General features: G+C 66.9%; 1 protein-coding gene across 7 annotated transcripts; it reads right to left on the minus strand.

Moving 5' to 3' along the window:
* Positions 1-2,237: 2,237 nt before the first annotated feature.
* Positions 2,238-24,704, minus strand: TSPAN4 (tetraspanin 4). Of its 7 annotated transcripts, none has more exons than XM_045066909.1 (9): positions 24,653-24,704; positions 19,735-19,805; positions 16,225-16,304; positions 6,449-6,640; positions 4,861-4,935; positions 3,832-3,933; positions 3,615-3,746; positions 3,432-3,515; positions 2,238-2,674 (listed from the first exon to the last, which is right to left on the minus strand). In XM_045066909.1, exons 3-9 carry the CDS (start codon positions 16,285-16,287, stop codon positions 2,606-2,608), a joined length of 717 nt encoding a protein of 238 aa, XP_044922844.1. In that variant the 5' UTR covers positions 16,288-16,304; positions 19,735-19,805; positions 24,653-24,704; the 3' UTR covers positions 2,238-2,605. The 7 variants fall into 7 exon arrangements, with proteins under 7 accessions (XP_044922844.1, XP_044922834.1, XP_044922846.1 ...); XM_045066899.1 differs by having other exon boundaries at positions 24,542-24,661; XM_045066911.1 differs by lacking the exon at positions 24,653-24,704 and adding an exon at positions 23,461-23,479.
* Positions 24,705-24,759: the final 55 nt, after the last annotated feature.

Consider the following 24,759-nt stretch of genomic DNA (forward strand, 5'->3'; position numbering starts at 1 on the left):
CGTTCCGTGTCTGCTGCAGTCCTCGAGCGGTGGCCGAGGGGTCCTGGGAGCCAGGCCTCTTCGCCGGCGGTGTGCGGAGGGGCCGTCCTGCCGGTGCTGCCCAGAGGACACGGGCCCCTCCCACGCAGCCCTCACTGCGGCCGGGCTGGCTCTCTCCACTGTGGACCCCCGGGCTGTGCTGAGGGGGCTCGGCCTCTCACTGCCCATACCGGCCGGGTGAGCTCGACAAGGGTGTGGGGGCCGCTGGACAAAGCCCAGCGCAGAGCAGCTGTTCCTGTCCCACAGAAGGACCCCGGTGGGCCCCTGGGTGCCAGTGGGCTGGGCGGTTGTCGGGTCTGCCCGCAGGTGTAGCCAGGCTCCCGGAATGAAACCGCAGGAGAGACTCCGGGACTGCCTGTAGCCAAAGACAGCTGGCCCCTGCCCCCACAGCCCCCCAGCTAGAAGGGCTGCTGGCCCCTGCTCCCCAGCCGCTGGGCTCGGTGGCCCATGGGCTCCAAGCAGCACAGCCCCCTCGGTAAGCAGGCCCGGCCAGGGCCCGGTGCTGTCCACAGGGCCAGAGTCCTGCCGGGCCAGACCCGACTGACCGGGCAGGCGCTGTATGGGAACTTGGGGCTTCCATGCTGCAAGTGTGGGGGCAGAGGCCGTGCTCCCTGCTCTCCTGCTGTGGGACATGAAGCAGGAAGGGCTCTGAGGGGCAGCCAGTGCCCTGGTGGAGTGGCCCCACAGAGGAACCCCGTAGTTCTGAGGGGGACGGGCCCTGCCAAGTGCCCGGATTCCTAACCCAGCAGACTTGCTGGGGGGCGGGGGCAGGGCAGCTGCTGCTAGGGCAGATGAGGAGTCTGGGCCCGCGCAGAGGGACGGAGAGAGCGTGGCGGGGGGAGCGGAGCTGTCGTGGGGAGTCCGTGTGCACACCTGTGGGGGCGTGTGTGTGCTGCTCAAGCACGCGTGTGCATGTATGTTCGCATGTACGCCCGTCTGCTTGAGGGTCGGCTTGTGGTTCCCCGAGTCCCCACACCAGCGCCCCCGGCAGTGGGCAGGAGCAGAGCAGGGAACTGTGGGCACAGGCCGGCATCCCCTTGACCCGGCTTCAGAGGCCCGGGCAGGAGGGGAGCCCGGAGGCCATGGTGCCAGGGCTGGGGTGCCAGGCTCTGGGAGGTCTCAAGTCTGTTCTGGAGCTGGGGGTGAGACGCGGAGCCGGGTAGGTGACAGACACTGGGTGTGGGGGGGAGGGGGGACCAGTAAAGTGGGGAGACCCCTGGGGGCAACCCACGCAGAGCAGTGAGCCTCGGAAGCAGAGAGCCAGCAGGGGCGGTCTGGGCTGGAGGGCAGGGACCCTGGGCTCCAAGGCCACTGGAGCGTCATGGGGGAAGCTGAGTCAGGGCTGGAGTCTGAGGGTCACATGACAGGCTGTGAGCCGAAAGGGTCCAGGTCTGCGAGCCCTTCCCGTGGGTCCAGGCTGGCCCGCGGCGTACTCCGGAGCAGCCGGGCGTGGGGCAGGTCTGTCTGTGGTCACACATACCAGTGGGGGGACCTGGTTCCCAGCAGGAGGGCTCTATGGACACGGGGGGGGGGGGGTCACATGGAGACTGCTTTGCTGGATATGCGACGGTCCTGCTGGTGTTCCAGTCGTTTGCGGCTGGTGGGTGAGAAATGGTTTAGTTTGGGGCGTTGACCACATGCCCTGACATCACTACACTTTGGTTCTGGTGGTTTCCGTGGAGTGAGGACAGGTGGGGTCAGTGGGCTTCTGAGCACAGTGGCTGCCGTCGTGGCTGTGGTCAGTGCTTGGTCGGGCATCCCCAGGTGGGCCTGCCACACGAGGACAGTGATGCAGGGTGTTCCTGGGGGGGCAGGAAGTGGAGATTTGGGGGGTCGTGGGCCGCGCAGCTAGGGAGGCTCCTGGGAGGGTCCCGTCCTCCCCCAAGCTCCAGACCCACGGCCTTCCCCGCGCCTGTCGCTCCTCTCTCCCTGCGTTGATGTGCCTGCGGCATCCGCGTCCCTCCTGACCATGCAGATGAGCAGTTCCGGGGCCAAGTTCACAGAAACAGGGGCCCTGGGGCAGGCAAGGCCTTGGGGCTAGATGGGGAGGGAGGCCCAGGGCCGTCCCGAGACACCTCTGCACCACCAACAGATTTCCCCGGCGGGGTGGGGGCTGCCCCCACGCATGTGCAGGAACCCCACCCCAGGCGCTGGGCACGTCCCTGGGGGTCAGGCAGCAACAGATGCGGGGGGGGGCGGGCTGTCCACACACTTTATTAAGATGCACCAGAGCCTGCCAGGCTCCGCTGTGGAATGTGGCTGGTGGGGCAGCCGCCCCACCTGGAGCACCAGGACCAGCGGTCAGCCCTCCACCCCCATCCCCACTCGTGAATGACACCGGCCAGGGGGGCAGAGCAGGGGCAGACGCTGCTCGGGAGAGTACCCGGACCTGAAATGTGCCAGAAGCCCCTCCCGCCTCCAGCACGGGGCTCACCCAGCTGGCTGAGGGTCTGGGGGGGCGGTTGCGGGGGGGCAGGGTTGGTGCTGAGTCCCGCAGCAGGAGCGGGCATCTCCCAGTGAGCCGTGTCCTTTGGCAGCGAGGCAGGGGAGGCAGGCAGCGGGCACCCTACGCACAGTAGGTGTCCGCCTTCACCACCTGACAGTACATGGTCATAGCGAAGGTCAGACCCAGGATCTGCAGAGACACAAGGGGGCTGGGCAGGACTGCTCCCGGAGACCACAGGCACAGGGGGTCCTGCCCCAGACCCCACCCCACAGCTTCCTCCCTGGATGGCCCGTACCCCACTTCCCCAGGGATGCCTCCCCCAACCCTGGCAGTTTGGGTTCCCCCAGCCACATCCCCAAGCCTTAGCCTAGGGGTCACGCTGGGGACTCCTAGGGCTCAGCCCCCGAGCCGCCTTTCAGTGTGGCTGCTGTGGTTCTGCTGGTGGCTGCAGGGCCCGTTGGCTCCGTGCCCCCTCCCTCCCTCCCCTGCACATCCTCCGCCTGGGGTCACCTCTGACCGTGTGTGGTCTGGCTGGGACCCGCCTACCACTGCCCCCCAGGAACAGGGCTGCCCGAGGTCCGGGTTTGCTGACCGCTGCCCTCCAGCCTCTGCAGGGTCTAACGCTCCAGGCTTCCACGAGGGCAGGAAGCCCGGCTCGGGCACCAGGCCCTGGAATGCCCACCCTTGCTCGGCACTGGCTGGGCCATCCCGTGACTCACCCACCACAGCTGCCAGGCTTAGGCCACAGGAACAGGCTGGCCTACCAGTCCCTGATCCGTCAAAGGCCACCTCCCTGTGGAGTAGGCTCCAACTATACCTCAAACCCCACCTCTGCGCAGCCATGGGGGCTCGAGGCCCCTCCCCCCGGGTGCTGGTGAGCTAAGCTGTGAGGTCAGAGACCGGGGTAAGTCCAGGTGGCTCCTGAGGCAGGACCCGGCCAGCGTACCTGTACCAGTGCCGTGCACAGCCCAAAGATACCCACAGCCAGAAGGTTCTCCTGGAGCCACATCTTCACGGTCTCATAACAGGGCTGGAGGAAGGGTGTGCGTCACAGGGGCCGCGAGGCTGGCCCTCCTCCCCACCCCGGGTTCCCCTGGGGCCAGGATGCCTGGGGAGGGGAGGGGCTCACCGCCTTCCACCAGGTGCCAGGTGCGTGAAGGCCACAGCTCTCACTGAACTCCAGGCAGCAGGAGTCGGGCACGCGGGTGGCGTTGTAGACCTCGAACCAGTCGGTGTAGTTGGAGACCCCACAGCAGCGAAACTGTGGACAGGTGCAGGGGCTGGGATGGTGGGGGGGGTCCGCGTCCCCTACCGGACACACCCCCATCCCCTCCGCACGCACTCACGTCGGTCTGGATGATGCTCCAGGCGTTGGTGAGGCCCACGTTGCCTGGGGTCCCGTACAGGTGCAGACCCTTCTTTAGGTCCTGCTGGGCGTACCTGTCGATCTGCAGGTGCAGTGAGGTCAGCAGGACACCCCCCCCCCCCACAGCCAGCTCCACCTCCCTCATCCAGACCCCACAGGCACCTGTGCCCACTGTCTCCCTCCTTGGAGTCCCCTCCTCCTGGAAGCCCCCATCCCTGGGCCCTCTGTGGTGTTGAACAGCAGCTGGCACCAGAGTCTGCCGCCTCAGCTGCCCGTACAGAGACAGACGGACACGGACGGAAACACCGACCGGTCTGTACACGCAGGTTGTGAGCACGCCCGGCTCCGTCCCTCCGCCAAGGGGCCCGGAAGCTACGACGCCCCAGTGGCGACGAGCACACCGGCCCCCGCAACTCGGTTCCCCAGACCGTCGTCCAGCGAGGGAACCGGGGCTCCCGGAGGAGGGGCTGGTTCCAGGCCTGGGGAAGGAGAGGCCAAGCTAGGTCTGGGGGTCGTCCGGCGCCAGAAAGTGCACCGGTGGGAGGACGCCAGAGGGACCCAGGAGCCGAGCCAGAGCGCCCAGCGGGCAGAGGAAGGAGCAGGTGGGGCACAGCCGGGGACAGGAAGCACACGGCCACGAGCCATCAGTAAGTAAATAGGTGGTTAAGGACCTGGGGATGGGGGATTCTCCCTGCCCGGCAGACGAGCAGCCCAGGACAGCAGGAGCTCGGCACAGCCAGACCACAGCACTGCTCCCCTGTCCCCCACTTCCTGGAGGGCCAGAAACCTCCCCAAGCCTCCAGGCCCGGCCTCTGGTGGCTGCGGTTAAAGCCGCTTCCCCCAGTGCGTGGATGGCAGGGGCTTTTGTCCACTCGCACCAAGTGTGGAGCTTGTGACTGCCATTCCCAGCCCTGCCCGCACCCTTGTCACCCACAGTGCTGTGGCCCTAGCTGGCTGGTGAGATCAGAGCCCCCACCCCCAAAGCTGGGGAGGGCAGGGGTGGGCGAACCTTGTCAGTGTAGGCGAAGAACAAGATGGTGATGGTGGCCTCCAGCAGGAACACCAGCAGCAGCATCACGAAGAACTGCACAGGGGACCCGACCGTGGTGACTTGGCCGCCTGGCCCCTAGCTGCCCCCGCCCCCAGCTCGGGCAGCCTCCCAAGGGTGGGGCCGCAAATGCAGAGAGACACCCCCCCCCCCCGCACTACAGGAACCTCCCCCACGGTGTCCGGTCCCCGGAGACCAGCAGAGCCCCTCCTGCTGCCCCACCTCCCGTGGGCTCCTGCCCGCTCTGGAGCGAGGGCCCTTCTCTTGCTCAACCAACCTCAGAAGCACAAGTCTCACCCCTGCCAGCACACGTGTGTGCTTTGTGCCTGTGTCCCTGTGGTGGGCAGGGAGAAGGTCGGACCACAAAGACCCTGAACCGGGGAGCCTGGTGGCTCAGTGGGTTAAGCCTCTGCCTTCGGCTCAGGTCGTGATCTCAGGGTCCTGGGATCGAGTCCCGCATCGGGCTCTCTGCTCGGCAGGGAACCTGCATCCCCCCTCTCTCTGCCTGCCTCTCTGCCTACTTGTGATCTCTGTGTGTCAAATAAATAAATAAAATCTTAAAAAAAAAAAAAAAAGACCCTGAACCATGCCGGTTACAGCCGTCAGAGCAGCCAGGGGAGGTCAGCAGCCCCTCAGGAAAGACCGAGGGGAGGGGACAGCCACCAGGAGCAAAGCCCCACCTGGCCTCACAAACCTTGCCTGCTGGGTGGCAGTCATCCCCCCGCACCACCCCATGAGCACCCCAGAGCCTCACGCCCGCGGGGCAGCAGAGACAGCCTGCGTCCACCCTGCCTTTCCTGCAGACAGGAAGGGGACGGGCTGCAGGGAGCGAGCCCTGTCCTCCCCCGGGATCCCCAATCTGGCCTTCCCTCAGTGCGGGCCCCCAGTGCCCCCAGCAGGCCCTGCACTCTGGACTTCAGGTCACCCTGCAGGGCAGGCTGGGGTTGGGCCCCCCACCCACAGCGCAGCCTCCTGCCCCGGGGCAGCTGGGGACCCAGCCACACCCCCACCCTCTGCTCCAAGGGATCAGAGCCCCAGGCGCTGATGGCAGCCTGTGGAACCAGCTGAACACCCAGGACAGCTGCACAGATTGGGGGACAGGCCCTCCGAGGCCCCACCCTGGGCAAGGGCTCGGCCGACAAGATCAAGCTGCAGGAGGCCGAGCCTGGCCCCTCTCCGCCCCGGTATAATGCTCCTGAAGACAGGGAACCACAGCCTGCCTGGGAATCTGTCTCCACCGCACAGGAGGGGACTCGAGCCTCTCAGCGGGGTCCTGGGACAGGAGCTGGGCAGAGGCTCCCTGGAAGGGTGGTCTCCAAGCAAACAGGCCCGATGTAGGCCGGAGGGGGCCCCACCTGGCACTCGTGGGCACATGGCGGGGGGCTCTGTCCTATCGGGGGGGGCTTCCACTAAACCCCGACCGAGCAGCACCCCCAGCAACCAAGCCCCCGCCCCCAGCCCAGCAAGGTCCCCAGGGACCGGTCCTGCGGGGTCAGCACAGGTAGGGAGCGGGGCCCAGAGCCGGCGCCCGCGTGCGGGGGGCACTCACGGTGAGCAAGAGGCACTTGTTCTCCTTGATGGCTCCGATGCAGCCCACGAAGCCGATGGCCATGATGAAGGTGCCGGTGACGATAAGCAGGTTGGCGGCCGACAGGGACGGGAAGGAGGGGGACAGGGTGGCGAAGTTCCCCTGCGTGGCCGCCAGCCAGATGCCGACGCCGAGGATGCCACAGCCTCCCAGCTGGGACCGCCAGGGGGAAGAGAGGGCCGTGAAACCACCATCCACAGCCCAGGGCAGGCTGCACCAGACCCCAGTGGTCACCCAGAGTGGCATCCCACAGGCCCACCCTGCCGACCTTCCAGGGCCAGCCAGCCCTCCCGGCCGGTCCCCCCACAGTCACAGGAATGGGGACTCCAAGGTCCGCCACCTCTGGCAGTGGGAAGCAGATGGTCTGAGGACACTCTCCATTCAGGTCACAAATGGGGTGCCTGTCCCTGTCCCAGGGACACAGTGAAGCAGCCTGGCAAGGGGCCCTAAGGCCCCCCAAACACCACCCCTCTAGGAAGCATACCCCTCTGGCCCAGGTCCTGGCCTGCACCTACCCCACAGCCTCTCTGGACCTGAGCAGTCAGGGACATGACGCCTCTGGACCCTGCTGGACCACACACTCCCCTCTTTCCTAAAACCACCTCCCAGTGGGCGGCCGTAATCCCAGTGGGCCCCCAGCATCCCCCGCTGTCCATTTCTAAGTGCAAGGCCCAGAACACGCACCAGACCCCGGCATGGACGCCAGCACAGGATGGAGCAGAGAACCTCTCCCTGGCACTCACTGCCCCTCCCTTTCAACCACCGGGACTGCTTCTGAATTTCATAGTCGCTCCTTATTACAGACACAATTGAAGGGAAACCTGGGGGGCTCAGTGGGTTAAGCATCTGCCTTAGGCTCAGGTCATGATCACAGGCTCCTGAGATCCAGCCCTGCATGGGGCTCCCTGCTCTGTGGGAAGCCTGCTTCGCCCTCTCCCGCTCCCCCTGCTTGTGTTCCCTCTCTCGCTGCCTCTCTGTCAGATTAAATAAATAAAATCTTAAAAAAAAAAAAAAAAAAACATTGAAATGAGAGGAAGAAGGGGAGAAGGCAAAGCGGTGAAGAAGCCAGAGCGTCGGCCTCTCCTGGTGACGGGGACACCAGCCTTGGGGGAGCAGGGGTGCACCAGGGCTCTGGGTGGTCTCAGAAACAAAGAGGAGACTGTATTCCAGGTAAGCCCCATGAACACGGACCAGCTCCTGGTCCCCCAAAACCTGGGCTTCAGTGAGACCACTTGGTGACTAATGCCTGCTGGGCTCTGGGGAAAGCCAGCGGCCCTGCCTGGGGACCCCTCCCCACTCCTCAACATCTGGGGAGGCCCCCCTGGCCTCAGCCCCCAGGGCCCCCTAGGTGCGATCCCCCCGCATGCCCAGAACAGGCTAGCTCACAGACTCCAGGGTATACCGCAGCCGCCCAGGACCACAAGCCCTGCCTCACCCCACAAAAGCTTCCTGAGCCTAGAAGGCCAGACTCCCACCCGATTTCCCAGACCAGGGAACTGAGGCTGGGAAGTGGGTCTCGTGCCCAGTGAGTCAGAGGCAGAGCCAAGGGCAGCCGGTTCGTCCACACACAACGCCTCCCCAGCAACCGGATGGGCTCCCCAAGCCCAACAGGGACCCCATGACTCTGCAGGCTCCACCGGCTCTGAGGCCCCTGCCCAAGGAGGCCTCACCTTCTCATGGGCACATCCTCACCCCTTCCCCCATCACCAGGTCAGCCTGGCCCTGGGGTGGCGGCGGGGCACCACTCGGTGGTCCTGGAGTCTCTGGGGAGTATGCACGCCGTGCTCTCAGCCAGGCGGGCAGGAGACTGCAATTGTGGGGGTAGGGGGCATGCGGCTCTCAGACCAAGAGCAGGGGCCATGGCTCCCTGGGTGTGGGCATCTGGGATCCCTCTGGGCCTTGCCAAGGGCTGAGCGAGGCAGGAGAGCCTCCGGCTGACATGCCCACCACCAGCCAGTGTGGGGGTCCAGCAGCCCAGGGTGAACATGCGGGTCCTCTCTGGCGTCCCGCCCCGGTCTGCACCTTCCACAAAAGCAAGAACTTCGGTCTACAAGTTCTAAACAATCCCTCTGCTGAATGCTGCTGGCTCAGGGCAGGGTCCGGAAGCAGGGGTTGTTCTGCCTATTTGAGGCCCCTCCCCAGAGGAGGGTGGGGGTCCGCAGCTCAGGCGAGACGCAGGGAGGGGGCAGGGTAGCAGTTTTGGGGGACCCTGGTGGGTCAGAGGATCCTGGCCTGCCCCTGGCACTGACCACATGGCCCTGGAGGTCCCCAGAGGGCCCACGATGGACGGTGACAGAGCCTCTGCCAGTGGCCGGCCCCCTGAGAGGTGGTCAGTGGTGCACTGATCAAACTCAGGGCCGTGACCAGGGGCCAGGAGCCCGGAGTGGGGGGACTGCCCAGATGACTGCTCCCACAGTGGGGAGACCCACCCAGAGGAGGGGTTCAGACTGCCTCGGTGCCCTCGGTGGGCACCCAGCGCAAGGCGCCAGATGCCCAGTGTTGGGGGGACAGAGACAGGAGAGGTCTTCATGGCAGGTCTGGGCGTGGGCACCGCCCCAGGGCAGTCCTGGAGGTGTGGGTGCGCCTGCGGGGATGGAGGGGCGCTGGCACTGTCCAAGGTGCTGACCCCGGGCGAGGCTGTCCAGGGGACACCCAGCGCTTCTGGGCACCCCACCCCTGCCTGCGCGAGGCACCGCTCAGCACCGTGGCGCACAGGAGGCTGGGACATTCGGTCCTCCCACCCAACCTACAGATGAGAAATGGAGCCGAGGGCTTTTCTGGAGCTATGCCCCTCCCCCATGCCTGCAGGGACACCCAGCACCGTGTCCCTAGCATAGCTACTGCCTCCAGGATCTCCAAAGCCCCAAGGCAAGGTTGAAGCTGGGGTTGCCCAGTCGGGTACTGTGCACAGAAGGGACACTGTGGCTGGGGAGCAGGGAGGGAACTGGGTCAGGGCGGGTGTGAACGTGGCCCACCCCCCCATGAAGCAGGACACAGTAACCGGCCACCATGCCCGGGCCTCACGTCAGCTTGTCCCCCACTGAACCACAAGCCCCCACGGAGCACGTCATGTCTCTGGGCTGAGCCCCCAGGAGTGGGGCCTCAGTGGGAGGCAGGGGGACTGCCTCCCGCAGCAGGTTCCTGAGCAGAGGAATTACTCCTTCTTTACAAGCCCAAGTGCCCGCCTTCAAGGACGTGGGCAGACAGCTCCTGTCAGCAGGAAATGCGCCCGTCTGAGCTCCCTCGCCCCATGGGGACACACAGAAGGAAGGACAAGAGGAGGACACGGGGAGCAGAGCAGCTGTGGCGGTGGGGACCGGCCCGGGTCTCCGTGGAACCCAGGAGGGAACTCCTCACCCCCAGCAGCGGGAGAAATGGATTTCCATAACTAAGTCTGCACACGACGTCCCACCTCCACCCTGCGACGGCAGGAGAGACCCACACTGGGACACACACCCCCTCACTGCCACCACGTCACACGCCATGCCGCCGCGGGCACCCCTCACCATCAGTGGCAGACGCAGGCTTGTGTCGCAGATGCGCTGCCCTGTGACCTGCCGTGGCCACAAGCCCCAAGGCCCTCTGTGTTCAAGCATGTTTGCAGAAAACAGTCGCTAAACGCTCAGACACATACACTAACAAAACGCACACACAGTTAATAAAACTACCTATAATTTTGAAAATGTTTCTGTGTATGCAGCTTTTAAAACATTTTGGCAGGAGAATTACAGCCTCCAAGTGCAGGAAGAAAAACAAAGCCCGTTAGTCTCAGACAGAGAACATCAAACACAGGCTAAGTGGGGCTGAGATCCCTGGGAGGCTGGGACCCCACCCGAACCCCATGGATGTCCAGCCTGGCTCTCCCATGGCTTGGGGCACAGGCGGGGCTCCCCTCCCCAGCCACGCAAAAGCCCATGACAGCTTGAGAGGGGGGCCCAGGCCTCCTGGTGGGTCCCCCACCCACGCCCTCCCACGCCCCTGGAGCCTCATCTCCTGGCCTCCCCGTCACCAGCTCCAGGCCCGCCGGCTCGGGCCCCCCCTCCTTCCTGCTGTCCAGCCTCCTCGCATTTTCCAGTCTGGCCGGGTGGAAGGACCACAAGTCTGAGACGCCAGCCCCGCCCCCAGGCCCGGGGCAGGGGCAGGTGTCAGGTGGCTCTCTGCCACGGCCCCTCCGGCCCGCAGACGGCAGGACAGCAGACGGCAGGACAGCTGGCCATGTTCTTGGAACACGGTGGAGGGCCAGGTGCCCGCAGGGGCCCAGCCTGTGCCCAGAAGCCCCTCTCCTGGCAGCCAGCACAGCCCTGGGGCACGGCAAGGTGGTTGGCCCCTCCCAGCCAAGAAGAACCACGAGGGGGCCCATCCGTACACGTTAGGAACTGCGGGACGCGTCACCGAGCCAGAACCCAGGTGTGCAGCTGCCCCAAGGCAGGAGTCAGGGAGACTGAGCCAAGGGGCTCGAGGTAGGTACCTCTGGGCTGACAGTGGATATTGTCACTGGTGGCTACGCGTCCGGCCCTTCACTGGAAAACAACACAACAGGCCGCTGTTCCTATGCGTCAGCCCCTGCGCCGTCCTCAGCCGCAAGGCCCAGGCCCGAGGAGAGCAGCCCCAGTGACTGCAGGCCCTGAAGCCGGCGTCCCCTGAGGGGGGTTGGGCAGGGGAACAGAACAGCCCTGGCAGCAGCTTCAGGAAGGTCAAGTCTACCCTCCAGGGCAAGGAAGAGCTCACCGGACCACAAAGGGGCATCCAGGGGACAGTTAAGAACCCCAAACGGACGCCCAGCCGGCTCAGCCGGTGGAGCATGAGACACTGATCTCAGGGCTGGGAGTTCGAACCCCACGCTGGGAGTAGAGAAGACTTAAAAGAAGACTTTTTTAAAAGGTGGGGGAGGGGCACCCAGGTGGCTCAGTTGGTTGAGCAACTGCCTTCGGCTCAGGTCATGATCCTGGAGTCTCAGGATCGAGTCCCGCATCGGGCTCCCTGCTTGGTGGGGGCCCTGCGTCGCCTTCTGACTCTCCCCCCGTCTCATGCTGTCTCTCTCACTCTCCCTCTTTCAAATAAATAAATAAAATCTTTCTTAAAAAAAAAATAATAACAATAAACGGGGGGGCGCCTGGGTGGCTCAGCTGGTTGCGCCCAACTCTTGCTCTCCGCTCATGTCTGGATCTCAGGGTCGTGAGTTCCAGCGCCCCCTCCCCGCCCCGGTCAGGCTCCACGCAAACACCCGGCCAGCATTGCTGGGGAGGAGAGGGAGAGGGGGAGGCCGTGGCCGGGTCCTCCCGGCAGCCAGAAGGGAGACGGGGCCCCTACCACAGGCCGAAGGCCGGGTCTGGGGCCGCAGCCGGGACGCGGTCCGCCTGGCTTCCGAGGCCCCTCCGGCCCTTCAGGGCTGCGGCCACACCCCTCTACGCCAGACAGAGTCCTACACGTGCCTGCTTGAGATCTAAAAGGATCTCTCCAGACAGGCCTGGCCGACCTGCCTCTCCCCTCACCCTCCCTTCCAACAGGCCAGACTCCACAAAACCCACTGGGGTCATGGGGGGAGGGGAGACAGGCCCGACAACCACCCGGGGTCGAGCCAGAGCCACTGGGGCCCCTGACAGACCGCTGCCGCCCCCAACCTATCAGGGAGCTACCAACCCGGCCGCAGACATGCCTAACCCCTGGTCCCAGCATCGACGCCGCTGCTCCGAAAGTCAGAAGCGGGCTGTGTCTGCTGCCTGCCACCCACGCCGCGGGCAGGAGGGCCCTGTCGCAGAGCTGGACCCAGAGACCCAGACTGCCACCGCAGAGCAGACGGACATCCCCAGGCCCCAGAAGCCCCCTCCGCCCCGTCGGCCAGCGGCCGGCCCCAAGGAGGAGAGTGTTCTGAGCCTTGACTGGACCAGCCAAGCACCCCAACCCCAGGACCTGCTCCCCAGGGCCCTGCAGACCCGATCCCATCACAGAACCCGCCGCCCTCCCCCCCACCCCTCCCTGTGGGCAGCAGAAACCCCCTGCCTCACCCCGTGGCAGCCGGACATGGGGACCTGCCCAGCACCATCAGGAGGCCACGGCCAAGAGGAGCCACCAGGTCTGAGACTTCCCAACCGCAGGGGGGACCTGGGGGGGTCACGGAGCCCGGCCCGACGGGCTCTCTGCCAGCGGGTGTCCCCTCCCCCGCCAGTCTCAGGGGTCTTGCCCAAGGGCCAGGGACAGCAGGCCAGGCTGCCCACTTGGACGTCATCTGCAGCGCATCACCTGGGGCGCGGCTGGGGCAAGGGAGTCCCCGAGGAGGCGGCACTCCGCCAGAGCCCTACGGTGGCCTGGGCAGCAGGAAAAGGCAAGCGCAGCTCCAACCCCCGCCCCAGTCCTGCAGAGGGGACCCTGCCCGCAGAGTGGGGAGCAGCCCAGAGGTGGGAAGGGGGCCCGGAGGGACGGCCGCCGGGGAAGCAGCAGGAAGGCGGGCCCTCAGCTTGGCTGATCTGAATCTGGGAGGAGCCGGGCACCTGCTCAGAGGACACACCCAAGCACCCTGGCCCTGCTGGGCTCAGACCCTCCTCTCCCAGGCGCCCCCCACACCTGGACCCCTTGGGGCACGGACACTGCCCCTGGGGAAGCCCTGAGCAGTCTGCCCCAGAGCAGGCGAGGCCAGGAGGGCACGACCTCCCCCTCTCCCCACCCTGGGCCTCCCCCTCCCCCTCTGTCACCGTGGGGGCCCGAACGGCCCCAAACCCTCACCCCGCGCCCAGCACCCCCATGTTCCCACGTACCGAACAAGGCCCTCTTTGCCAGGATAGGGCTCCCAGGAGACACCCCTGCCCCCATCATGGGGACGGTGGCCCGAAGGTGCCCGATACACATGCAGGCCTCCGAGGAGGGCCAGCACGTCCCTGCTGGAGCCGTCTGCTGCCAGCAAGGGCGCCACCTGCTAGGGGAAGGCCGGAGAGCATCTGGGGGTAGGCTGGCTCTGAACTCTGAGGGGCCCCCGTCACCAGCGCCTCGGCCCCTCTCCTCCTCCGGGGGGTGCCGGCTCCCCCGGCTCAGGTCACCCCGGCTGCAGCACTGGGGACAAGAGGCAGGCCTGTTTCCTTCGCTGAGAGGAGCCTGTGATCTAGCCCGTCCACACAGGACCAGGCGGCTGAGGCCCCGGACAGCGAGGTGATGACTCCTGCCTGCCCGGCAAGGACCCACGGCTGGAACCCTCAGTCCTGCCCAACCCAGCAGGAGCCCCAGGAAAACCCGTCAAATGGGGCACCTGAGTCAGAGTCGATTATGGGCTGAGCCCTTCCCCCTTCCTGCCCCTCCAGGCCAAGTCGGGAGCTGTGATCTCGGCCAGGGCCACCCGACAGCCTGGGGAGCAGGTGGTATGTGGACGGGACGGCCGGAGGAAACAGGCAGGCGGATGCCTCAAGGGGTCAATGTGCCGGCCTTGCGGGATTTTACCTCCAGCAGGATCGAGGCCCTGAGGGAAAGGGGTGCCGGGCGGGGCTTGGACAGGAGAGCCAAAGTGAGGAGGAGACAAACTTAGAGAACTCATTGCACCTTCACCTCTAAACAGGTATGAGGGCCGGTACCCTGGGGCTCACCTTCCTGATCCCCTGGCCCCATCTGCACCTGCGGCCTGGACTCCTGACCCCCCCAGGGCCCTGGGCACCCACTCCCTCTGGAGCCACACCCAGGACAGGCATGGCTGCCCACTCAGACACAATTCCCCCCACCCCAGCCGCAGAGGATGGCCTCGCCCCTGGCCTGGCCCTGCAGGGCGGGGGTCAGAGGGACTGACACAGGTGAGTGTCTGGAGGTCCAGCCCTCGGGGACTCTCCACCCACAACCGCGGCCCTGACCCTACAGTTAGCTCCAGGGGAGACTAAGGCATGACACTCAGAGGTCTCCCAGTGACAGTGGGAAATGGGGTGGGGGGCCAGCACCCCCAGGTAGCAAAGAAGCTGAGGCCCAGGGAAGGGTGCTGTAGCCTCTGTCCCCGCCACCCGCAGGCTCACCGGCACAGGGACTCAGCCTCCCGACCATTTGTACCACACCTCGCGGGGGGTTCCCACAGGCTGTGGGCAGGCCCCATGCCCTCTCTGACCTCCGTGTCTCAGATCCCGGCTGGGCACCACGCTGGGGCAAGGACAGGCCCAGGTAAGCAGCAGGGGGCCAGCTGGCTTTGCAGGGAGGCAGAATTGTGAAATAAAAGGGAAACGGACTGTCCTGCCCAGGAGGGGAGCCCAAAGGGGTTTCTGACCCATCGCAGACACTGGCAGAGTGTGTCTGTTCTGCCACTGGTCGGCTGCTCCTCAGGCTTCACAGGGCAAAGACAGCTCAGCCTGGGCCCGTGGCAGGGGGGGCTGGGCCCTGGAGGGGGCCCCTCTCCCTCTGCCTGCAGGCAGCTCCCCAGATCACTGAGGAAGGCAGACGAGGGAAGAGGCAAGTCTTGCCCACCTCCTGGGACCTGACTCTCCTGCACACCCACCACCCCCCTCCACCCCAAGATCTGTGACAACCACCACTATCAGATGCGGTCACCCATGGGGACATGCCAACTCTGCCAGCTGCTCGGTACCCACCACACTGGCACCCACTGTATCTCGTCAACATCCCCCCAACAGAAGATGCTCACCCCAGTCCTGGCCGAGGGCCCAGCTGCCACCCACCCCCGCTGCTGGCTCCTGACCTCACGGTGCTTCGCTCCGGGCCGGTGCCTCACCCCTGCCAGGAGTCTCTTGTGGAGAACAAACTCTTGGGGTGACCGCCTCTGGAAGCTGGCACCTGGGCCAGGAGCCCCCTTGGGTCACACCGAAGGGCAGCCCAGGCTGGCCGCCCCTCCCGGGGACCCCCAACTCCAACCACCACAAGCTGGGAAGAGAAAAGCACAGCCTGAGGAAGGAGGAAGGGGCCGAGGGGGACCCCGGTTTCTGGGCATCCGGCCTGAAGATGAGTGTGCAAAGCTCAACCTCCTCCTGGGGGTCCAGAGCCCGCGCCACATCCCCTGACTCTCTGCTCCAGAAGGAGGAGGGAGTGACCTCGGCATCCTCTCTGCTCCCAGCCTCCTGCAGCCCAACCAGGCCTGTTCCAACCTGCTCAGGAGAGCCAAGGCCACAGGAGGGCCTGCTGCGCCTCTGCAGTTATGGGAGCCCCCCCACCCCAACACACACACACACACACACACACCATGCAGGACGAGGAGCCAGCAGAGACGCCAGACGCGTCCCTAGCACACTTGGTGGCCCACCATCCTGCCCGGTGGGAGGCCCAGCCCGAGAACTCACGCTGCCCACTCCCTTCCCACGGCCTCCAGACGATGGACGGGTCCACCTGACCCCCAACAGCCCCTGGCGAACCCCGGTCCTTGGGCCTACTCGGTCAGTCCACTGAGGACGGGGAGGGGGTGTGCGGGTCGAAGACAGGACGCCCGCTGGGCGCTGGGACGGGAGGGGAGGCGTCAGCCCCAGCGCCCCGCCGGCCACGACCAGCGTTGGAATGCGGGCGCCCTGCCGTCCCGCGCGCAGGTGCGGGACACGTCCGGTCTCAGGAGAGGGGACAGGACGCGGGCAGCGGCCCCGACCGCAGAGCCTCGGCCAGAGCCTCGCGGGACCGGACACCCGCCCCCGGCCGCCGCGGCCGCTCCAGCCCTGGCCCCCCGGGCCGGAGCCGCGACCCTGCGCGCCCAGGCCGGCCCGTCTGCGTCCCGGCGCCTCGCCCCGCATCCCCGCTGCAGCAGCGACTCCGGCTCGCCCCCGGGCCCCGCCACTCACCCAGAAGAGCAGGTTGAAGGCGAACATGAGGAACTTGACGCCCTGGAGGCAGCCGCGCGCCATGCCGCAGCGCTTCAACTCTAGGAGGAAGATGAAGGAGAGGTCCAGGTAGAAGACCACGTACTTGTTGCCCTTGGGCGACGTGTAGCGCGCCTGGGCCGCCTTGGGGCCGGGGCTGGCGTGCAGGCCGAAGAAGGGGCCGCCGTCCCCGCCGTCCGCGGCGTCCCCCGCGCCCGCGCGCCCGTACAGGCTGCTGTAGCGCCGGAAGGGGCCGCCGCGCGCGAAGCCCGGCTCCTTGCCCTCCGGCGACGGGCTGCGCCGGTACGTGGACTCGTCCGTGCTCGAGCGGCGCATCGCGCCGGGGCCGCCGCCGGGCTCAGCGCCCCGCGCCCACCGCCCCGGAACGCCGCATCCCGCCCGGGCCCCGGCCCCGGCCCCGGCCCCGGCCCCGCGGTGGCAGCCGGGCGCGCCGCTCCGCTCCGCTCCGCCCCGGCGGCGGCCCCGCACACCTGCCCCGGTCCCCCGCGCCGCAGCCCCGGCCCCCGTCCGCGCCCGTCCGCCAATCCGCGCCGGCCCCGCCCCCCGAGGACCCCCCCCCCCGCACCCGCCGCCCCGCCCCGCGCCCCCGGCCCCCCGCCCCGTCCCCCTCAGCCCGCCAATCCGCGCCCGCCTCGCCCGCGCACCCCTTCCCACCTCGCCGCACCGCCCTGCGGACCCCTCCCCTGCCCTCCCCTGCCCGCCGCCCCGCCCCGCAAATCCCACCGCTCCGCGGGCGCCGGCGCCGGCCAATCACGGCCCCGGGGCGACGGCCCGACCCCGCCCGCCCGCGCTGGCGCCCCTCGCCCTCGCCTTCTCCGGGCCCGGCAGGAAGATGCTCTCGAACTGCAGGGACAGCGCCGGAGGGGCCGAGGGCGGAGGCCCAGGCGGCTCTCAGCCCCGGGAACGAGGGACCCCCCCCCCCCCGGCCAATCTACCGCCGCGGCCGCACTGCCCCCCGCCGGGCCTGGAGACCTGCGACCGCACTCGAGATGCAGGGCGCTATGCAAATGAAGGGGTGACCCAGTTGCTTTCTGGTGATGACCTGGGGCAGCTTCGACTTGGGTTCCCCGCCCGGAGCGAGACTACAAAGCCCGGAACAGCGCCTGGGGTGCGCACTCTCAAGGAGCTTCCCACACTCCCAGCCTGGGCTGGCGACACCCGCGCCAGGGGCTGGAGCCCCGCAGTCACACCTTAGATGGGGAGAGGCCTCTGTCGGGACAGGAATCAGACTGGGTTACCCACCCTGGGGAGAGGGGGTTACCTTGCTGGGGGAGGAGGTGGGACTGCCCCTGAGAGGGGCTGGGGCAGGGAAGGCCAAGTGGAGAGGGTGCCCAGGAGGTAGGATGGCAGGTCACTCTGCAAGAAGCAGGGCGGCTTCCAGACCCACAGGGAGGGGCCCGAGCACACAACAGGGCAAGGGTATCACTAGGCGCCTAAAAACGGCCCGGACCTCAACTCCCACGGCATCTGCCTGTTCAGTGGGCCGGGGCGGGCTGACCCTCCCCTGCTCCTGCTTCTCCAGGGCCGGGAGTAGGGCCGGTTTCTACAGCCTGTGACCGTGCAGTCACACAGAAGACTGCCGCCACTGTCTTGGAATTACTGATAAATTCTGAGGGGGCCTCCCGTCTTATTTCGCACCAGCCTGGGCTACAAGTCAGACCCTGCGCCTCCCACACTCAAGTGCAGACCAGGCCCACACCCAGCTCCCAGACTCTCAGGGTGACTCGTACACACCCTGGGACACACACCCTTAGACTGTCACTCGGGGTGTGCCCGTCTGCTGGGGTACAGACACACGTGCGTCAGGAACAGTCTCCAGGGACATACACAATCACAGATGGGGACAAACGTCCCCTCAGCTGCGCCCTCTGGTAGGGGCAGCAGGGTCAGACAGCAGCATGTAAGCCAGATGCCCCCTTCCTGTCTAGGAAAGAGCTGAGCCCCCTCCCCTCGGCGCTCTGGGCCTGGGGTCTGTGCCCTGCACCCTGGGCTTGGGCTGTAGCCAAGGCCTCTACCAGGTCACCAAGGGAATCTCCTGGCAGTGTCCACCCAGCAGACAGTTCCAGACACTGAAGTCCAAAGAGGGAAGGGCTGGCAGGATCCCTGAGCGTTGGGTAGCAGAGCTCAGAGGGGAGAGAGATGGGACGGAGAGATGGGGGGAAGGGGGGACACTCACAAGGTGACATATGGACAGACTGAGCAGTGAGCGGGGCAGCAGGTCTGGGGGGTTGTGCAGCAAGCAGAGCAGGACTGGTGGAGGGCTGAGGACCCAGCGAGGTCTGGCAGCCGCCCTGGGCCCCGAGGACCACTAGCATCAGCCCTCTGCCGCCCCCTGAAGGTCCTTCGTAGAACTGCAGCTCCGGGCCTCAGGGCGGCATCTGAAGGCGGTTCCCCCAGAGCAGAGCTGGCCCAGGCAGCAGTGGGGACGGGAGAGTCCCAGACTGCTTGCCTGTGTCACCCAGCTGGCTGGCCTGAGGTTTCCCACAGCCCCTCTACCCTTCCCAACCCCAAGTGTGCTTTGGTGTGTCTGGGCCCCAGGAAAGGGTCGCCACGGTGGCCCCACCCGCGCCCTGCAAAAACCTCTGCCCACAGCTCTGCTCAGGGAACAAGCGGCACCCTCGAGACCCTGGCGCCCCCCGGGCCTGAGTCGGCCAGCTCCACAGCCCTGTCAGAGGGTGGACACTTGGAGGTCGTGTGGGAGCCTGTGTGAGTACACTTGTGGTGCACACAGGCCAAGGGAGGATCCAGGTTGAGCCTCACCCCATCTCGCCCCCCATGCAGCACCCCCACAAGTGGGGCGGGGGTCAGACACACTCAGGAAGGCACACGGGCTTCCAGGGCAGAAGGAAACCTACTGCTGGCTTGTGGGGGGAGGGGGCAGGGGGGAGCTGGAAGCCTGAGGAGCAGGAGGCTGGCTGGCTCCCTCCGCCTGGCTCCCTGGGCAGGGCCTCTGAGGGTGAGGAAGTGGCCTTGGCCAAGGCTACGAGGAGAGCAGAGACGGGCAGGACTCCCCGTTGAGCCCCCCTCGGAACCCCTGCATCCGCTGGAGCGGGCTCCAGCGCCCAGAGCGCTCTCACCTCTGTGTCGCCATCCCAACATCCCCCAAACATCCCATCTGCAAACCCCTGCAGCCCCCTGCAGGTGAGTAAGCCAGTCTGATCTGAAGTAAAATTGGAAAATTCATCCAAGGGTCCTGGGGCCAGTTGGAATGAGGACACAGGTCCATCAGGGCTGAGGCCAGAAGGGGGGACTTCCCTCAATGCACCGGCCCAGCATCAGGGACCCTGTCCAGCCTCTCCCACACAGGAGTCCCCTTCCTCCAGCAGGTGGGGCCCAGGGAGACATGTTCAGCAGACCGTCTGCGCGGGGACCAGGCGAACATCCAGCTGGCAGGGCCCTGGGCCAGGAGTGAAGGAGCCGACAAGGCCGTGCGAGTCAGCTCCACTACTGCCCCGCCAGACCGTGACGTACCTGCGCTTGCCGCGGGAAAGAGGCCAGGCGGTGCTCGGTTCCCCAGCGGTCAGCCAAGGCAGGCTGGAGCCCTATGCAAGGAAAGATGGGCACAGTGGAGACCACGTGGTACCGACTGTGGGGCTCCCAGAGGCTTGCCGGGTACCTCGGGGAGGAGGAACAGCCCTCCACGCAGGACCATGTCCCTACAAGGGCCAGAGAGGGCAGCTGGGGGCCAGATAGGGGTGCACTGTCCGACGCAGGGGACCAGAACAGGGACGGGGAGGGGAGGTCTTTGCTCCTGACCCAAGGTGCCCAGGGAGGGAGGCAGGCTTGCACGCAGACACAGAGGCAGCGCACGTGGGGTCTGCGTATAGAGAACATATGTGTTCGGGCCGTGTGGGGGTCACGGCCTGAACCCCAGACGGCCAGCCTTCGGTGCCCACTTCCCCCTCAGATGCCCTAAAGCGTACCCATCCCTGGGCTCCAAGCACATGCGCGCCCTGAGCCACCAACCCCGCTCTCCCTGCACCCAGATGGCTGGTGATGACTCACCAGGCCCGTTCCCCTGCCGCCGGCATTCGCGGGAGGATTCTGTCCTCTCCACCAGCCAGGGCTTTCCAGGAGGGGACCCCAAGCTCACGGGGCAGGTGTCTGAAGGCGTCCCACTCAGGCCCCCCGCCTCTCCCTCCTCACAGCAGGTGCTCCTTCCAGCCTGGGAGCAGGGGCGGCAGTCTTCTGCACAGCTCAAGGGCAGAGGGGACCGCAGGGTTCAAAACGTCACTGTGGCAGGCGTCCGGCCCTAACCCTAACCCAGAACCCTGGTGAGGAAAGGAAGCACCTGCAACCCCTTGGCTGTCTCCATGCCCAGGGACAGAGTGGCCAGGGAGGGCTTCCAGGCCCAGAAAGTAGCAAGGGCAGTGCGTGGGGGGTCGGGGGTAGGGGGTGGCAGGGGAGGGAACACACCTCATCCACTCCCCTTGATAACCCCCGCTCCAGGAATACCTCACCATGCTCCCGCACCCCGAGACCGGGGCACCGGTGGGGATGGGCCTCCCGGCAGGGCCAAAAGGGCAGATCCAGCAGCAGCCTCCCAACCCTCCTGGGTCCCCAAAATGAGGAAGTCCCATGGCCAACACCAAGCCGAGGCAGGAGACCACTGCCCAGCCACACTGACAGCCCTCAGCCACTCGGCAGCCCCGGCCCCTCCGTAGATGACCTCTAGCCCTTCCGGCTCCCACAGTGCCCCTCTAAGAGTCCGGAGCCTCTCACTCCCATCTAGGGTCGCCCAGACACAAGCCTGCTGCTGGGCAGAGTGCGGGGACCAGACAGGACCAGGGTGGGCTCCACCTCTCCAGTCCCGCCTCCTCCTCCAGGAAGCCTCCCTCCCATCGTCTGCTCTGGGCTTCCTTTGAATGCAGGGTGGGGCACGCCTGTACCCCCGAAGGGTAGCTGCAGTGGCATCGGGACTGGCTGAAGGAGAGCCCCAAGGAAACCTACAGTCCTGGGCTGGGTCTTCCTGACTCGCCAGGGCTCTGGGGTGGCAAGCAGCTGGGGGGCCCAGGGGGGCATGAGCCGTGAGAAGGCTGTGGGCACCCACCTGGCCAGACCCAGGTCCCACTCCAAGAGGAACCACCCCAAAAGCCAAAACAATGTTGAGAGGTCGCCAAGGGCGCAGCATACCCCGAGCCCCAGAGGGAGAGATCCGGGGCACGGCGGACCGCGGTGTTGCAGAGCACAGCCGCCTGCCCTGGGCGCCTGCAGGGCTCTGAGGCGGCTCTGAGCAGGGGGAGGCCCTGCCAGCACAAACGGTCTGTGGCGTCGGCCTTCCTGCTGCTGATCCAAACCGCAGGCCCAAGGCCCACCCGGACCCCGGCGTGGGGGAGGGGTGTCCCCCCCGCCCCCCAGTGCCACACAGAACTGAGGCAAGACTCCGTGGCTGGGAGAACCCAGCCCAGGGGGACGGTCCCTCGGAAGAGCCACCAAGGGGCCCCGGCCTTTCCTGGGCCCAGCAAGGCCACCCCCCCCCCCACCTCAGGGTCTCCGGCACATCCCTGCTCCTCCTCCGCCGGGTACTTCTCTGCTGGAGGTGGCAGTGGAGAGAACAGCATCAGGACCCCGAGGGGGGCCACATTTCCGCCCACCACAGGCCCTGGGAGCACCCTGCCTCAGGCACCCACAGCGTGTGCCCACCCACCTCCGGCCACCAAGACCCCTATGGAAGCCTTACAGGGCACGCTGTCCCCAAATGCCCTTGGCCCAGGCTTGTCCAGAGGGCGTCAGGTAAGGGCAGTGGCCTCAGGCACGCCTGCAAACACCACCAGGGCCCAGGGCTAGCGTGGGCACCGTGGGCAGGGGAGCCCATCCGACATGCACGCTCAGGGAGCCCACCGCACCCTGCACATCTGCCCAAAGCAAGAGGGGCCAAGCCGGCACACCAGGGTTGGGACCCTCCGGCTGTGCGGCCTCTGGTTCAACCCACAGGTTGTTCAAACTGGTACCAGGACCGGCGGGCAAGGGCAGCTGACTCCCTGTGTACGGGGCAGAGCTCTGGGCCCGGGCGTCTCGGCTGCAAAATCACCCGCTGATCTCGCCTCGTGCCCAGCCTGAGGAAACATGGCTCACGGGTTCCCAACCGCATGGGAGCACAGCCCACCACTGGGGGCAGAATAGCCCATTCTTGAAAAACTGGCACTCTCCCTCGCCTCCGAGCCCTGGGCCACATCTGTGCTGACACTGCACACAGAGAGGAGAAGCAAGGGCCCCCCTTCTCCTGCAGGCGGGCAAGGCACCCGCCCCTATTCCCCACTGGTGCCCTGGGTCTCCATGTCTCCTTCCTGCCCACCCTGAGGACAGCCTGGCCCAGGGCCCAGCTACATCCCCACAACACACACACACACACACACACACACACACACACACGGAGGGACCCAGCCACTCAGGGCAGAGGCAGGGGGCAGGGCTGACCAGTCGGGGCAGAGCAAAGACAGTAGAGACGGGAAGAGGACCAAGCCCCCTAAGGCGCCTTCCAGCTCACCTGTGCTGGGGGCAGGCCCACAGGCTGAGGTGGGGCAGCCCGGAGGCTCCCCATGGCATCTCCTTGGAAATCAGGGAGCTGGAGGGAGGAGCCCAGGAAAAGGAGGCAGCCACCACCCCCAAATCCACACACAGAATTCCAGGAATGTCAACTCGGCTGGGCCAGAATCAGGGAGGGAGGCTCATTCCCCTCACTTTCAGAGTAAACAACTGCTTGGGGCAGGAGCATGGGTGGGGCAGGCCCTGGGCCCCTCCTCCAGGAAGCCTTCCACCCCCACCAGCTCCCCAAGGCCCACCCGCACAGCCCGGATCCCGCCACCCTGTCCCTCACCTCCACAGTTGCCAGCAGCCTCTGCAGCTGAGCGTGGGTCTGACCCCAGGCCACTGGGACTCAAGGCCCCCTGTCCTGTCCCTCTATCCAGGGACAGGATGTGCGTCCAGTGGGTGGGGCGGGGGGTCAGCTGGGAAGGGAAGTAGCCTCACTCGTGGCTCTGCACGTGGCCGCGGGGGGATGACAAATCCACTGGGCAGGCTGTCCAGGACCCAGGCAAAAGTGGGGGCACAAACTCCAGGCCAGCCGCAGCTCAGACCAGCCCCACCCAGGCCCCAGGGGACCCTCTGGCTCCCTCCCCCTCAGCTAAGGCCAGAAGGCATCATATACCCTGAGAGGGCCACGAGCTGAGGCCTGGGACTCAGCACAGACCCACTCACCACCAGCAGAGGTCCAGATGCCTCAGGCCTGGGAACCTGGCCAAGCCCCACCCACCAACACCAACCGGAGTCACGGGGGCCACTCCGCAGCACAGCCATCCCCCACGGCCCAGAAATTCACCTCCTCCAGGGAGCCTTTCTTTCCTCTGGCTGCACACTGATCTCTCCCCAGCCTCCAGCCCTGGGGTCGGGGCGGGGGCGGGGGGGCTCACCTTGCCCCATTTCCAGAGACACAGCCAGACCTTCCTTTAAATCCTCTGTGGCTCCTGACCCATCACCTCTAACTCCACCACCTCCTCCGGCCCTGGCACAAACGTGTGGCCTAGAGTGAGTAGCCCGCAGGTTTGGCCTCCAGGCCTGTATCCAAGGGTTCCCTTTGCCAGGATCAGTCCCCTCCCTTACACACACTCGGGCTCACCCCTGGTGAAATCCTGCTCTTGAGGGTTCAACTCAAAAGGCACCACTTCCATGACGCCCTCCCTGATCACCCTCTCCAGCCTCCGCTGCTTTCTGAGTCCTCAGAGGCCCGAGGGCCCCCAGATCACGGACTACCCGGCACAGCCCGGCCCGCACCCCCTCCCAGACCCCTTCCTCGGGAGGAAGGGAGGAGGGACGCGAGCCGAAGCGGGTCGCTGGGGCGCGGGGAGGACGGCGGCGGAGCCGCAGGTGACTGCCCGGCCGGGACGGACACCGTGCGGGCGAGCGGGCCGGGCCACGGCTGAGAACCGGACCGCCGAACTCGGCCCCAGAGACACCCCCGGGGCCCCCGGGCGCGCGCGGCAGGGGCTCCAGGCGGGGCTGGAGGGACGCGCCGGCAGGGACGGCGGGAAGGCCGGTCCGTGGCCGCCCGCCCCCGCTGGCCCCCGCCGGCCGCCGGCCAGCCCCTGGTAACCCCCGCCGCGGGTCGCCGCGCCCCCGGCCCCGGCCCCGGCCCCGGCCCCGCCACTTGTTGCCGCGGCTCGGCTCGGGGCTCCAGCTCTGCGCCGGCTCGCCTCGGCTCGGCCCCGGCCCGGCTCCGGGTCCCGGCTCGGGGGCTGCGGCGGACGGCACCCTGGCCGCGTCCCCCCGACGGGCGCGGTACCTGCGCGCGGTCCGCCCGCCGCGCGGCTGTCTGTCATGCGGACACGAGGAAGGCGAACCGCCGCCGTCGGGCCCTTCAGGCCCCGCTCGGACGCCGTAGCCCGGGACGTACCAAAACTGCGGGCGGGGGGCGCGCCGCCTGCTCCGGCCGCGGCCGCGCGGGCCCCGGAGCCCCCGGTCCGCGCGGAGGGAACTCTGCCCGGCGGGGAGCCAACGGCG

The sequence above is a fragment of the Mustela putorius genome, unplaced genomic scaffold (genome assembly GCF_011764305.1).
Source record: "Mustela putorius furo isolate JIRA1106 unplaced genomic scaffold, ASM1176430v1.1 tig00000127_pilon_pilon_pilon, whole genome shotgun sequence".
NCBI classification, from domain to species: Eukaryota; Metazoa; Chordata; class Mammalia; order Carnivora; family Mustelidae; genus Mustela; species Mustela putorius.

Coding starts and splice junctions, on each gene's coding strand:
- TSPAN4 (XM_045066909.1), bottom strand. CDS start 16,287: ATGGCGCGCGGCTGCCTCCAGGGCGTCAAGTTCCTCATGTTCGCCTTC. Junction 4,936..6,448: donor ACAAGTGCCTCTTGCTCACC/GTGAGTGCCCCC, acceptor TCCCCTGTGCAG/TTCTTCGTGATGCTGCTGCT. Junction 3,934..4,860: donor TCTTCGCCTACACTGACAAG/GTTCGCCCACCC, acceptor CTGCACCTGCAG/ATCGACAGGTACGCCCAGCA.